This window comes from Hylobates moloch, unplaced genomic scaffold (assembly GCF_009828535.3).
Source record: "Hylobates moloch isolate HMO894 unplaced genomic scaffold, HMol_V3 SCAFFOLD_2, whole genome shotgun sequence".
Lineage (NCBI taxonomy): Eukaryota > Metazoa > Chordata > Mammalia > Primates > Hylobatidae > Hylobates > Hylobates moloch.
Window position 1 is genome coordinate 168,195,814 of NW_026652277.1, and position 14,023 is coordinate 168,209,836.

Below are 14,023 nucleotides of genomic sequence, written 5' to 3' on the forward strand. Positions count from 1 at the left end.
TGCGCCCCACGCGCCTCCCCACTCGCGCCTCCCTGTACCCTGCATGCCCTGTGCGCCTGCTGCGCCCCATGCGCCTCCGCCCTCGCGCCTCCGCCCTCGCGCCTCCGCCCTCGCGCCTCCCCCCTCGCGCCTCCGCCCTCGCGCCTCCCCCCTCGCGCCTCCCCCCTCGCGCCTCCCCCCTCGCGCCTCCCTGTACCCTGCATGCCCCGTGCGCCTGCTGCGCCCCACGCGCCTTCCGCGTCTCCAGCCGTCATGCACCTCCAGCTGCGCGTCTCCCTAGGCGGGTACCTCGGCACCGCTGAGCCCGCCCCGGCCCCTGCTCAGTGCCTCCCAGACACGCCCACTGCGGGCGGGACAGGGGGAGCTGTCCAGGCTCGGAGCTGTCCAGGCACGGGAGCTGTCCAGGCGCAGAGCTGTCCAGGCGCGGGAGCTGTCCAGGCGCGGAGCTGTCCAGGCGCGGGAGCTGTCCACGGGGCACTGTCCTTGGTTTCAGAGCCTCTGCAGGGCTTCTGTGTCCTTTTGGCTGAGCTGACTGGGCAAAAGTTTTAGAAAAGACCCTGGGTGTTGCAGATGGAGAAGGATGATCCTGGCCGACTTTTGCACTCAGGCAGAAGAACCACCAGGCCATCAGCCTGGTGCTGTGGGGGCAGCACTTACTTGTGGTCCCCCCTGCCCCAAGACTTCAGGTGTATATGGGATTGGATCAGCTATCATCCCGAGCTCATGGCACGTACAATGAGCCATGTGTTATTCCATGAACTAACGTTTTTCCTTTTAAAAAATTAGTTTTTTTGTATAACGTAGTGAGCACTGTTTCCAATAAAAATCTAGGATCTTGACAGTAACCACTATCTGTTCTACTCTTCCCTCTTTCACTTTTCACTAGAAGTAATCATTAGCTCCCATCTTGTATTATTATTTTTTTTACTGTATCTAATTTCCAACAAAAAAAAATCTGAGGCCGGGCGCGGTGGCTCACGCTTGTAATCCCAGCACTTTGGGAGGCCGAGGCGGGCGGATCACGAGGTCAGGAGATCGAGACCATGGTGAAACCCCGTCTCTACTAAAAATACAAAAAAATTAGCCGGGCGTAGTGGCGGGCGCCTGTAGTCCCAGCTACTCGGAGAGGCTGAGGCAGGAGAATGGCGTGAACCCAGGAGGCGGAGCTTGCAGTGAGCCGAGAGCGCGCCACTGCACTCCAGCCTGGGCGACAGAGCGAGACTCCGTCTCAAAAAAAAAAAAAAAAAAATCTGTGTGTATGCAACTAACTTATCTTCCTATGTGTAACTTTTTGGGACTTAAGTGATGACAGTAATATTACTAAAAATCAACCATATTGTTGTTTTTCACTGTGGTTTACTCCTTCTGACTGCTGTGATATTTTATTGTGTGGATCTGCCGAAGTTAATTTATCCACTCTTCTGTTGATGGGCCTTTGGTCATTTCCAGGTTTTTGCTCTTCTGAAGAGCATGAGATATTCTTTCACGTTTTCTGCTGTGCATGTTCCATATATGTATGATTTTCTCTTTTGTATAGACCTGAGTGGAATAACTAGGTCATAGGGCACACGAATGTGCAATTTTAGGACATAATGTCCTGCTGACTTACATAGTTGTTGAACCAGTTAACATTTCACTAGCAACACAGGAGAGCTCTTGAGCCATCTCATGTCTGACAGTTGGTATTTAATTTTTGCCAGAGGGATGGCTGTAAATAGTATACCATTTTGGTCTTGATTTGAAATTCCTTGATCACCAGTAACATTGAACGTGTCTTAACATATTTATTGATGTACATTTTTCTTTGATTTGCTTGATCATGTCTTGTTCATTTTATATTGGGTTGTCTATTGCGTGTGACCTAGATTAGAATTTTTTCTTTTCATTGGATATTAAAATCCACCATTGTGTGGCTAGGAGTGGGTTTTTCCTTCTCTCTCCTTTCCGGCGTGGTGTGTGCTTTCTCAGTCAGAGGTAATTCATCGTCCTGTATTTCTTGGAATTATACAAACATTCTTTTCTTATTTGTTTGCATGTGAATGGATGTAGAGATTCTTGATGCTGGTTCTTTGCCAGTTCTGTGTTTTTCCTAGTTTATAACTTACTTCCGTTTTCTTTAAGCTATTTTTTGATGAGTATAAACTCTTAAATTGAATAGGTCAACCTCATTAATCTTTTTGAGTCTTAAGAAATCTTTCTCTATCTTAAGATTTCTGCCACGTTTTGAAGTTTGGATTTTGATGTTTACATCTTTAATCCATTTAGACAGGGTGTCCAATCTTTTGGCTTCCCTAGGCCACATTGGAAGAATAATTATCTTTGGCCACACCTAAAATACACTAATACTCATTAGTATTAGTGTTTACAAGTTTGTGTTGGGCTGCATTCAAAGCCATTCTGGGCTGTATGTGGCCCACAGGCTGCGGGTCGGACAAGCTTGTGTTTAGAGTTGATTTTTGTACCCAGTACTGGGTAGGGATCCAATTTTGTCTTTTTCCATATGGATAACTATTTTGTTTCTAGTTCTGTTTTTATTTCCAGTTCTGTTTATTGAACAGCCTCCTCTTTCCCCTGATCTATTACTTCTGTCATAATCAAAGTTTAATTCACATTTGTGTCTCTGTGCTCTCTCTTCTAGTCGATTGGTCTCTATTCTAGTCTTTTGATCAGTTTATTCCTATGCCAACCCCCATCATGTTGATTTTTACATTGACTTTTTATTCTGGACTGTTACAGTAATGTCCCAGACAAACAGAGATGTGGTCACTCTACTTGTGGGCCTTTCTAGAGAATGTTGATTTCGTAGCATATGTGATGGGAAGTATTGAAAAATTTCAGTGGCTGAGTTATATATCCTGATTTGTATTTTTGAAGATCACACTGGTACAGATGGATGAGGAAGTGGGGCTGGTGAGGGTTGAGACTAGTGTGGAGGCAGGGGGAGCAGTTAGTTGGCCAGTGCTGGAGCGCAAGTAGTGGTTTTAGTGGGAGTAGAGGTGGAGAAATGTGGACAGATTTGAGATGGGCGTATAGCTGTGGACCTTTCCGATGTATAGAATGCAGCAGACAAGGTAAAGATGGCACTCAATGTAATGTAATGTAATGGGGATGCCACTCCTGAGATGGAAAATTCTGGGAAAAGACAGTTTTATAAATTTATGAGCTGTCAGATACATTATAATGCTACTTTTAATTTGCTTTTCCTTGGTAATAGATGTTTGGTTATGTATGTTTTATAGCCTGTTCACTCTCTTTTCTCTCCAAATAGGTGACTCTGTTTTGAGAAGTGCAACCAGATCTCTCCTAGAATTCAACACAACAGTGAGCTGCGACCAGCAAGGCACAAATCACAGAGTCCAGAGCAGCATTGCCTTCCTGTGTGGGAAAACCCTGGTGAGTCCACACAGGCACTTAATGTATTTCTTTAAAAAAAAAAAAGGTCTGCCCCTTGGTGTTCTGGCCGTAGAGGTATTCCAGGAAGAATCAGTGAGCAAACTTAGAAACGCAAATAAGAAAAACCCTACCAAATCACCATCATCATCAAGAACCAATAAGTAAACAAATTCTAAACTTGTTACAACTTTTAAGTAGAACATAGACCACGTCTTTTGTAAAACTACAATTCAAAGTGATTAGTGTGTTAAAAATCAGTGCACTGTTTAATGTTTATGTTATAGGCATAATTTTTTTTTCATAAAACATCTTCTCCTAGCATTTCATTTTGATGGGTTTATAGGGCAGTGTATTTAGTTTTTTTAAAAATATTTTTCTTTCCTCATTTATATTAAATTAGAGATACCCACATCTATTTAGGAGAAGCCTTGGCCCATGGGTATGGGGTTCTCAAGTTTTCTGGATATTACCTGATGTTTAAAGGGGACATCATTGTGTAAATTATTATGATTGTTCTTGTTATGGGCATATCGTATGTAATTTGTTGGTTTTAATCTTTAGTTTTTGGAAAGAAACTTGCAGTAAATAATTGTTTTAGCTCTTGGGAGAGGGAATTGGTATACAAATTCTATGAATATTCTTGAATCAGAGTAAGAACCCAATCTTTAGGAAAGTCAAGTTGAGTGAAACTCTGTGGCTACTAAATTGCTTTAAAATATCATTTTAGAATTTGGGACTGTGACTGTTGCATCTTCAGGTCCACAGTGTCTTATCTGAAGAACTTTGAAAATAAAACTAATATTGTTAATTTTGGATCCGCGTATGAATTGCATCGTTGTGCATATTGAGACCTTAAAAAAAAAAGAATCTGTTCGCAGCAGCATTAAATGAGAAGATTTATATTACAGAATAAAATATATAGCTCCTGTTTTAACTTCAACTAATTTCCTTTATGAATTCTGTGTTCACCATACCAGAAGTAGTACTGTGAAGGATAACTCCCTAGACTTGCATGTAGGAGTGAAGAGGCCAGTTCCTGCTGTGCCTGTGTCATCCTGCGATGCTGTGGTCGACCTGTTTGTAGTCCACTCTGGTTGCGGTTAACAGGAGGGGCTGCCTTGGAGGGTGGGCGTCTGGTGGGTGTACTGACTTGGTCAGATGCAGATGGGCTCCTCATGGGAGCCTTTTCACGGGAAGCATGAGGTCACGTTTTCTGGCTTTCGTTTGCTGGCATTTGCTTAAGAGAACATTTGGAGTTTGAGAGGAGAATGACTGAGGATTTCTTCCCATGAACTCACTCAATATACTTGCACAGCTGGGGCGGTAGAATGCTTTTGGATTAGTTACACAAAATCCCAACATGATTTTATGAAGCTTTGGTCTCAGAATTTGCAGATTTGGGAACCTCTTGATGACCCCGTTTAACTAAAGCGGTTGCATCCCCTGCCCTTCTTGCTGCTGCTTTCTTTATTTTAGTAGTCTTTACTGCATTCTAATTTTAAAGAAGAATCTTTACAATATGTGGTAAGGTAACTTATTATAATTATTTTTTTTTTAATAGGGAACTCCTGAATTTGTAACTGCAACAGAATGTGTGCATTACTTTGAGTGGAGGACCACTGCAGCCTGCAAGAAAGACATATTTAAAGCAAATAAGGAGGTAACATGGGAACTTCAAATTATATGCTTATGAAGTGTACTCTGGGGAACTTTATCTTTCAAATACTGATTCTAACCTTTTGGGGTGAAAATCTTTTTTAGCTTCTAAATTGCATTTGAGCAGAGATACCATGTGATTTAATTTTTAAAACTTTTCTGAGTGGTTCTTATTTTTAGGACAGGGCATTTAAAATATCACAGGATGTGATTTTTGGTCCAGATTGGAAATAGAATGGCTCATCCATATAGGGCAAGTTAGTTCTTGGTTTCTGGTGCTGTGCAACTCAGTAAACTAAGTGACACGGTTGGGCTTGGGCTTAGAGTATTCACTCTACCTGCAGGAGCCATCTGTTTCTGACGCTGACTGCTTCATCTTCCTTTGCACCTGGCTTTCCACCTGTGTTGTACCCCACTTTTGATAAGTCTTCTTTACCTGTTTGCATTGTTAAATCTCTCTGTCCCTCTGCTCAGCCTTGGGATGACTTCTGGCTGCAGTGTGAGTCCAGGCCAGGTATCCCTTAAATTCTTTTCCAGCTCACCTCAGAGACTAGATTACTGGGTTACTGCTACTGTTACTGTTACGTCCATCCCTTATTATTTGAACACAGTATTCCTTGGTCAAGACATTCTTCTTGGGTGTATATATGTATATATATCTATATACATACATACCGACCTATATGTATTATGTGCAACATGATGTTTTGAAATATGTATACATTGAGGAATGGCTACATTGAGCTAATTACGTATGTATTACCTTACATTGTTATTAATTGTGGTTGTGGTGTGGTTTAATGGATCTCTCGGGCAGGTCATTCTTGTTGACTAATGCAGTGTCCTCTTCCCCAGCCTGGACTCCCTGATGTTGCACTGCTGCTTGATTCTCCCTGGTCCTGGGGAAGAGCAGACTGTGTTCCTTCTGCCGCTTTTCCATGCCCACCACCCCAGATCCTAAAGGGAGTTTCCTGTTCTCACCTTGATAACAATCTTAATTAATTGATTATCTCACTTTTCTCTATTACTTTCTGTTTTTAAGAATTTTCAAAGGTTGTAAGGATTCAGGAACTAATGAATGGTCATAATCAGTAATTTTTACTGGTGGCCTAATACCATGCAGTTTAATAAGACAAAAAGAAATGTTTATTTAAAAACATTAATTCAGATTAAATTATGAATAATAAATCACTGATATTTTCAGATATGGTCATCTGTGAAGGGAAAGACAATTTCATATGGAAGTGGAAGTGGTAAAATACTGCCCAGGAAAACCATAAGGAGCATTCAATGAAAAAAAAAGTTTAAAGTGGAAAGAATTAAGGCTGATATTTAGGAGGTGGTGTCAAATGTAAACTTCATTTAAAAACTTAGGTGAAGCTGTTAGATGACGTACTGTTAGCAGTGGGAAAAGCATCTCAAAGCAGACATCTGTTTGGGGGTTGGGGGTGAGGGTGGGAGCACAGTGTGTTCATTCCCACAGTGCTATAAAGAAACACCTGAGACTGGGTAATTTATAAAGAAAAGAGGTATAATTGGCTCACAGTTCTGCAGGTTGTACAGGAAGAATGGCAGCATCTGCTTCTGGAGAGGCCTCAGGAAACTTAGAGTCATGGCAGAAGGCAAAAGCATATTGAGCACCTCACATGGCCAGAGCCTGAGGAAGAGAGTGGGAGGGGGAGGTGCCACCCACTTTTAAATGACCAGATCTCACAAGAACTCCGTTACTATCATGATAATCGCAAGAAGGGGGAGATGGAATCTGCCCTCATGATCCAGTCACTTCCCCAGGCCCCGCCTCCGATGTTGAGGATTACAATTTGACACAAGATTTGGGCGGGGACATACAGTTATCCTGGGATTACAGGCATGAGCCACCATGCGCGGCTAATTTATATATATATATATATATACATGTATATATATATGTATATATGTGTGTGTGTGTATATATGTGTATATATATATATATATTTTTTTTTTTTCAGTAGAGACGGGGTTTCTCCATGTTGGTCAGGCTGGCCGTGAACTCCTGACCTCAGGTGATCCACCTGCCTTGGCCTCCCAAAGTGCTGGGATTACAGGAGTGAGCCTCTGTGCCTGGCCCCACACAAGTGTCCAGTTGGCTGGATCTGAGTTGTTTCCTGTGGGAGGTGGAGGCTGTGGCGATAGTGGTGCCCTCTGCTCTCCTGTTAGACCCCAGACCTCTCAGTCCCACAGATACTCTGTTGGGCTCTGATTTTCCAACCTGATCACTATACCCTTTTTTTGTTTTGTTTTTTTGTTTTATCTGAGTGTACCTCTTATGTCACGTTGCTGAATTGACAGTTGTGTCTTCTACCACCTAGGAAAAAATTGCTTTCCAAAATAAAATGAATAGCAACTTGTTTTCAATGGGTCAGAAATCACCAACTACAGCCCATGGTTCAAAGCCTGCCCTGGCCCTTTTTTGTACAACCCCAGGACTAAGAATGGTTTTCACATTTTTACAGGATTGTTACAAAACAAAGAGGAATATGCCACAGAGACCTGTGTGACCTGCAAAACCCAAAATGTAGATACCACATGGTCCTTTGTTAAAAAAAAAAAAAAAAAAAAAAAAAAGGGTGCTGATCTGTGTTCTGAATATTTTTTGGGGTGGGTGTGGGGAGATCCAGTCCGTGTTTTTCTCAAAACAATGACATTTAATTTCTCTTAGAAGCAGATTGAAGATGCATGAGAAACATTTGTACTTTGTACTCTCTTACCTCTTCAGGTGTAGTTGGCAGCTGGGGCTTTATTCATTGAGTTCTCATTTATTGAGAGCCTATTGTGAGCTAAGCACTAGGAATTTTGTTAAATTTTGGAATGCTTTCAGGGAGCCTATAGACTAATGGTGTGAAGGACTTATCCATATTCACTAACTCATTTTTTTTTTGTCTTATGGATAGATTAAATGGAAAGAACTGAAAAGCATAATGACTGCTAATAATGTAGTGCTGTCACTGTTAGCAGATCTTAATAAAGCATATGCCCTTTCTTCTGCTTTCTGTTTGATTTGATTACGCCTTACATGCTGTGGTATGGTAACTTTAAAACATATTGAAGGTTTATGTACTTACAAAACACTCATCTTTCCCTAAAGAAAAAATCTCAATTTGGTTTAGTGTCATTATAGTCTTGCTTTCTACACCTTACTAATGTCTCATTTATTTATTCGTTTTGCTCTGTCACATTTAGAATGATTTTGATGGGCAAAAATCATGGTAGTTCCAAACAGCACCTTTAAAACTATTGTTATAGTTTGTTCAGTAGATTCTGGTAGAGGCTTTAAGGTAATTCTTTCTTTAAAGCTTTGTGTAAATATACCTCCTACTGTAGTGCCCTTGGGAACAGGCAAAATTCAGAACTGGCCTGCTAGCAGTCTTACCAGGGTTATAAAAGTAAGATTATTATATATAAAACAGCATTAACTCAATGCGTGGTGTGTTGCAGCTGGCAAACAACCTCGCTTCCCAGGCTGCTAAATTCGTGGTCTTATGAATGTCTCCATTGCTGTGTTTGCTGTAGCAGGAAGTGGGAGGGTGTTCCCCAGTAGCCTTGACTGTTTTCCAGTGCACACTCCCAATTCTGTGGAGTGCTGTGTGAAGCATGTCTTCTCTTCCCTCCTGGAGTAGGGAGACAGCCAGAAGTTGCTACCTGCCCCGAGCAGGGTGCTTGCAGATCTTGCCGACTTGGAATCCTCTAAGTGTCTTGGTGAAATGGAGCTATTTTCAGAATGAAGAGTTCTTTCATTTTCCCTTCTTGCCATCTGCCATCTTGCTCCCTTTTCCATCATAGGTTTTTATTTTGCTGGTTAGAGAATTGCATCTTGTCTTGCATCCTACCCAGTCCACTGACTCACTCCCCTCTTGGGTTAATGTTTTCATATGATCTTGCTGTGGGATGACAAGCTTTAGATTTGCAGGATAATGGGCACTTGTGGCTTTTTACTGTAACCCAATTATAGTCTGTGGCAATAATTTTCTTTTATTTTCGTTGCCTTTCTGCATGAATGTGGTGGTAGGCTTAAGCTCCACGTGCTGGTACCCTCTGAGCACTAGAGGTTCTAACCTCCTCCATTATTAGTAGAAACACTTAGGTGTCTGAGAAGTATTTTAGGCGATAGGCGACTTTGCTTTGAGGATATGGTCGAAACGAGTTCAAGTGCCTTTGAGGCTGTGAGTAGGTGTAGGTCGTTGGATTCACTCTATTAGCTCTCCATGAATCTCTGACAGCAGGACTGGGGAAAAAGGTTAGTGGGTTAGAGCATTCCTGCAGATCCGATAGCCTATTTCTAAGAGAAATTTGAAAGCTAAATATTGAGCAGTTAACTTTTGTAAATAGACCTGTCTGTGAATTGCTTCAGTTTAAAAGATAAAATTTTGGGAAACTTATCCACAGAAAATAATAAAACTATCTACTTTGAAATGATTGCAGAGAATATGAATTTTTAGAATATTCTTTGGAAGAGATAATTAAAATGATGCCAGTGTATTATTTTGGAAATAAAACTTACAGGAATGTTTCACATAGTCATGGTTCACTTGGTGACCAGGGCCTTTTTTATTTTGGTGGGGGGGGATTCCTTTCTGGGCTTGAGTTCTTGCTGTGATGCGGAAGTTTGGTGTCCCTACTTCATGAAAGTGTACCGCAAAGATGTGGCTGCCCCTACTTCGTGAAACTGTACCGCAAAGATGTGGCCTCAGAGCCATGGTTTCTGTCCTGGGCAGGGAGTCTTGCATCCTGGGGCAGTTTCACCATCTGAGCACAGACCCCGAAACAGTTTGGATTTTGTCCCTGCCCAAATCTCACATTGAATTTTAATCCCTAATGTTGGAGGTGGGGCCTGGTGGAAGGTGATTAAATCATGGGGGTCCCTCATGAATGGTTTAGCACCATCCCCTTGGTGCTGTCCTCATGAAAGTGAGTGAATTCTCATGAGATCTGGTTGTTTCAAAGTTTCTGGTTGTTTCACTCTCACTCTCTTGCTCCTGCTTTTGCTGTGTGATATGCTTGCTCCCACTTCACCTTCTGCCGTGAGTAAAAGCTTTTTGAGGCCTCCCCAGAAGCCGAGCTATGTTTCCTGTACAACCTGCAGAACTGTGAGCCAGTTAAACCTCTTTTCTTTATAAATTACCCAGTCTCAGGTATTTATAGCAGTGCAAAAACAACCTAATACAGACTGCTTGGGACTGGGCTGCCTTTTTTGGCCTGCTGCCAGCGATGGGCCACAGGTGGGAGACTCACTGAGTTAAGGGCATTAGAACTTGGTGGGTCCTGCTATTGCCTGCTATGCTGTGGAGCTCAGGCTGCACCTCTTTTTACCATGTGTGCTCTTTGATGTAGTAGAGGTGCCTCTGTCCCTCCCTAGAATGTTGCCCTGGATCCAGCCCGCTGATCACCATTGGGGCCAGTGCTTGTCTCAGCTGTTGGAGAGCCTGAATATGTGCTTGCCTGACCTAGCTCCACCCAGCTTTCCTTCCTCAACCTGCCTTGCTGGCAGAACACAAGACAGTGATGCTTAGGTGTCCCACGGCCCCACCCATTGTCTGGGACATGGGAGTAGCCTCCTCGTTAACAAAAGCCAAGCATAAATCCTGTTGCCACCACTGCAGCTGCCTCTTTCCTGCAAGTACCACTTCCTGTCCAGGAGATGAACTTGCATAGCCCATCTGCTGACACAACTGTGTATACAATTGCACAGTGTTATGGCAGGAGACAAGCTTTCCATGACCTCAGTTACCATCATCCCTCACCACACCCTGGCTACTCAGGAGGCCCTGAGCCTGCTCACCAGCCTGGTATATTACTACTACAACTGATGTTTGAGAACGTCACCACACAAAGCCTATCTATAACCAAGGACTTCATACAGTCTTTGACGCCGAAAGCATCCAGAAGCAAAGCCAAATAAAATTATGCAACATAACATTATAGTCACATCCTCAAGGCAGGGGGGAAACCCTCTAGTCAAAGCAAAAGTAAATTCAAACCAAAAAGTGACAGTTTCTCTAGATGAGAAGGAAGCAGGGTAACGATTCTGGAAATGTGACAAAGCAGGGTGTTACAACACCCTGAAGGATCATATTAATCCTCCAAAAACAGATCCTAACCAAAGTGAAATGCTTGAAATACTAAAGAATTCAAAATATTAATTTTAAAGAAGCTTAATGAGATACGTGAGAAAGTTGAAAACCAATACAAAGAGATCAGAATATCAATCCAGGATATAAATGAGAAATTTACCAAAGAGATATTTTTAAAAAATCAAATAGAATTTCTAGAAATGAAAAATTTGTTATGGGAATTATAAAATACAGTTGAAAGCTTCAACCATAGACTAGACAAAGCAGAAGGAAGAATCTCAGAACTTGAAGACAGGTCTTTTGAATTAACCCAATCAGACAAAAACAAAGATTCAAAGGAAATGAACAAAGTGAGAACCGTGGGACTACATGAAACATCCAAACCCATGAAGCATAGATATTACTAAGGGAGAAGAACAAAGTCTGGAAAATGTATTTGAGGAAATAATTGATGTAAACTTCTTTAGTCTAGCAGGAGATCTAGACCTCCAAATATAAGAAGCTCAAAAAATTCTGAGGAAATACGTTGCAAGAAGGACTTCACCACAACCTATAGCCATCAGACTGTATGAGGTCAACATGAAGGAAAAAATCCTACCCACGAGAAAAGTATCTAATCACCTATAAAGGAAACCCCATCAAACTAATAGGGGACTTCTCAGGAGAAACTTATAAGCCAGAGAGATTGGGTTTCTGTTTTCAAGGTGCTTAAGGAAAAAAAAATCTGTCAACCCTGAATTTTGTATCCTGCCAGAATAAGTTTCATGTATGAAGGAAAAATAAAGTCTTTCCCAGACGTGCAAATGGTGAGGGAATTTGTCAGTACTATATGGGCCATACAAGAAATGCCAAAAAAAGATCATCAGAGACTACTATGAACATCTGTGTACTCAAAACTGAGAAAATTTAGAGGAAATGTGTACATTTCTGGAAACATTCAACTTCCCGAGATTCAGGAAGAAATAGAAATTCCAAAAAGACCGATAAAAAGTATTGGGATAGAATCAGTAATTTAAGAAAAACAAAACAAAACAAAAAAAACCTTCCAACAAAAAAAGCTCAGGACCAGACAGATTGACAGCTGAATTCTCCCAGAGGCACAGGGAAGATCTGGTACAAATCCTACTGAAACTGTTCCCAAAAATCAGAGGAAGGAATCCTCCCCAACTCATTATTTGAAGCCAGTATTATCCTGATAACCAAAGCCAGATGAGCACACAACAAAGAAAGAAAACTAGAGACTAATATCTATGATAAACAGATTCAAAAATCTTAACAAAATACTAGCAAACTGAATGTAACAGCACTTCAGAAAAATAATACATCACAATCAAGTGGGTTTTATTCCAGGGTTGCAAGGATGGTTCAGCATATGCAAATCAATAAATGTGATTCACCATTTAAACAATTAAAAACAAAAAACGTATGACCATCTCAGGAGATACAGAAAAAGCATTTGATGAAATTCAACATCCCTGAATGAAAAAAAAACTCAAAAAATTATTAGAAGGGACATACCGCAGAATAATAAAAGGCATATATGACAAAACCACAGCCAGCATCATACTGAACAGGGAAGAGTTGAAAGCATTTCCCGTAAGAAGTGGAACAAGACAACGATGCCCACTTTTTCATGTCTCCTGTTCAACATAGTACTGGAAGTCCTACCTAGGGCAGTCAGGCAAGAGAAAGAAAAGGCATCCAGATCAGAAAAGAGAAAGTCAACGTGTCTCTGTGTGCTGATGATATGATCTTATACCTAGAAAACTCTAAAGATTCCTCCAAAAGTCTCTTAGATTTGATACATGAATTCAGTAGTTTCAGGATACAGAGTCATTGTACAAGAATCAATAACATTTCTACCCACCAATAATGATCAAGCTGAGAATCAAATCAAGAACTCAATCCCATTTATAATCGCTAAAAAAAAAAAACCCACTAAAAATACATTTAGCCAAGGAGGTGAAAAATCTCTACAAGGAAAACTAAAACACTGATGAAAGAAATTGTAGATGGCACAAACAAATGGGAAAACATCCTATGCTCATGGATTGGAAGAATCAACATCATTAAAATGATTGTATTGCCTGAAACGATCCACAGATTCAATGCAGTTCCTATCAAAATGCCAACATCTTTTTTTATGGAATTAGAAAAAAGTCCTAAAATTCATGTGGTCCCCCAAAAAAGTCTTAATAGCCAAACCAATCTTAAGGAAAATGAACAAAGCTAGAGGCATCACATTACCCGACTACAGATTATACTGGAGGGCTATAGCAATCAAAACAGCTAGTACTGATATAAAAATAGACACACAGATCAACGGAACAGAATAGAAAACCCAGAGTCAAAGCTACATACTTACAACCAACTGATCTTTGACACAGTTGACAAAAACATACACTGGGGAAAGGACACCCTATTTAGTAAATGGTTCTGGGAAGACTGGACAGCCATATGTGGAAGAATGAAACTGGACCCCTATCTCTCACCACGTATAAAAATTAACTCAGGTTGGATTAACGATTTGAATGTAAGGCCTGCCTGAAACTATAAAATTCCCAGAAGAAAACCCAGGAAAAGCTCTCTCGGATCTTCACCTAGGCAAATAATTCATGACTAAGACTTCAAAAGCAAATGCAAGAAAAATAAAAATAGAGAAATGGGACTTTATTAAACTTAAAAACTTCTGCACAGTAAAATACATAGTCAGCAGAGTGAACAGACAACATACAAAATGGCCAAAAGTGTTTTTAAACGCTACATCCAACAAAGGTTTGATATCCAGAATCTACAAAGAATGCAGACAACTCAACAAGAAAAACCACAATCCCTTTAAGAAGTGAGCAAAGGACATGAGCAAACAT

The 14,023-nt window shown here is 41.1% G+C and overlaps 1 protein-coding gene across 1 annotated transcript in view; it reads left to right on the forward strand.

Annotated features, from left to right (window-relative positions):
• Positions 1 to 14,023, forward strand: part of IGF2R (insulin like growth factor 2 receptor) — a 133,928-nt gene that overhangs the window by 37,206 nt on the left and 82,699 nt on the right. Inside the window, exons 3-4 of the mRNA XM_032161901.2 lie at positions 3,269 to 3,393; positions 4,955 to 5,053. Coding sequence (XP_032017792.1) covers positions 3,269 to 3,393; positions 4,955 to 5,053 — 224 coding nt within the window. The remainder of the gene's footprint in view (positions 1 to 3,268; positions 3,394 to 4,954; positions 5,054 to 14,023) is intronic.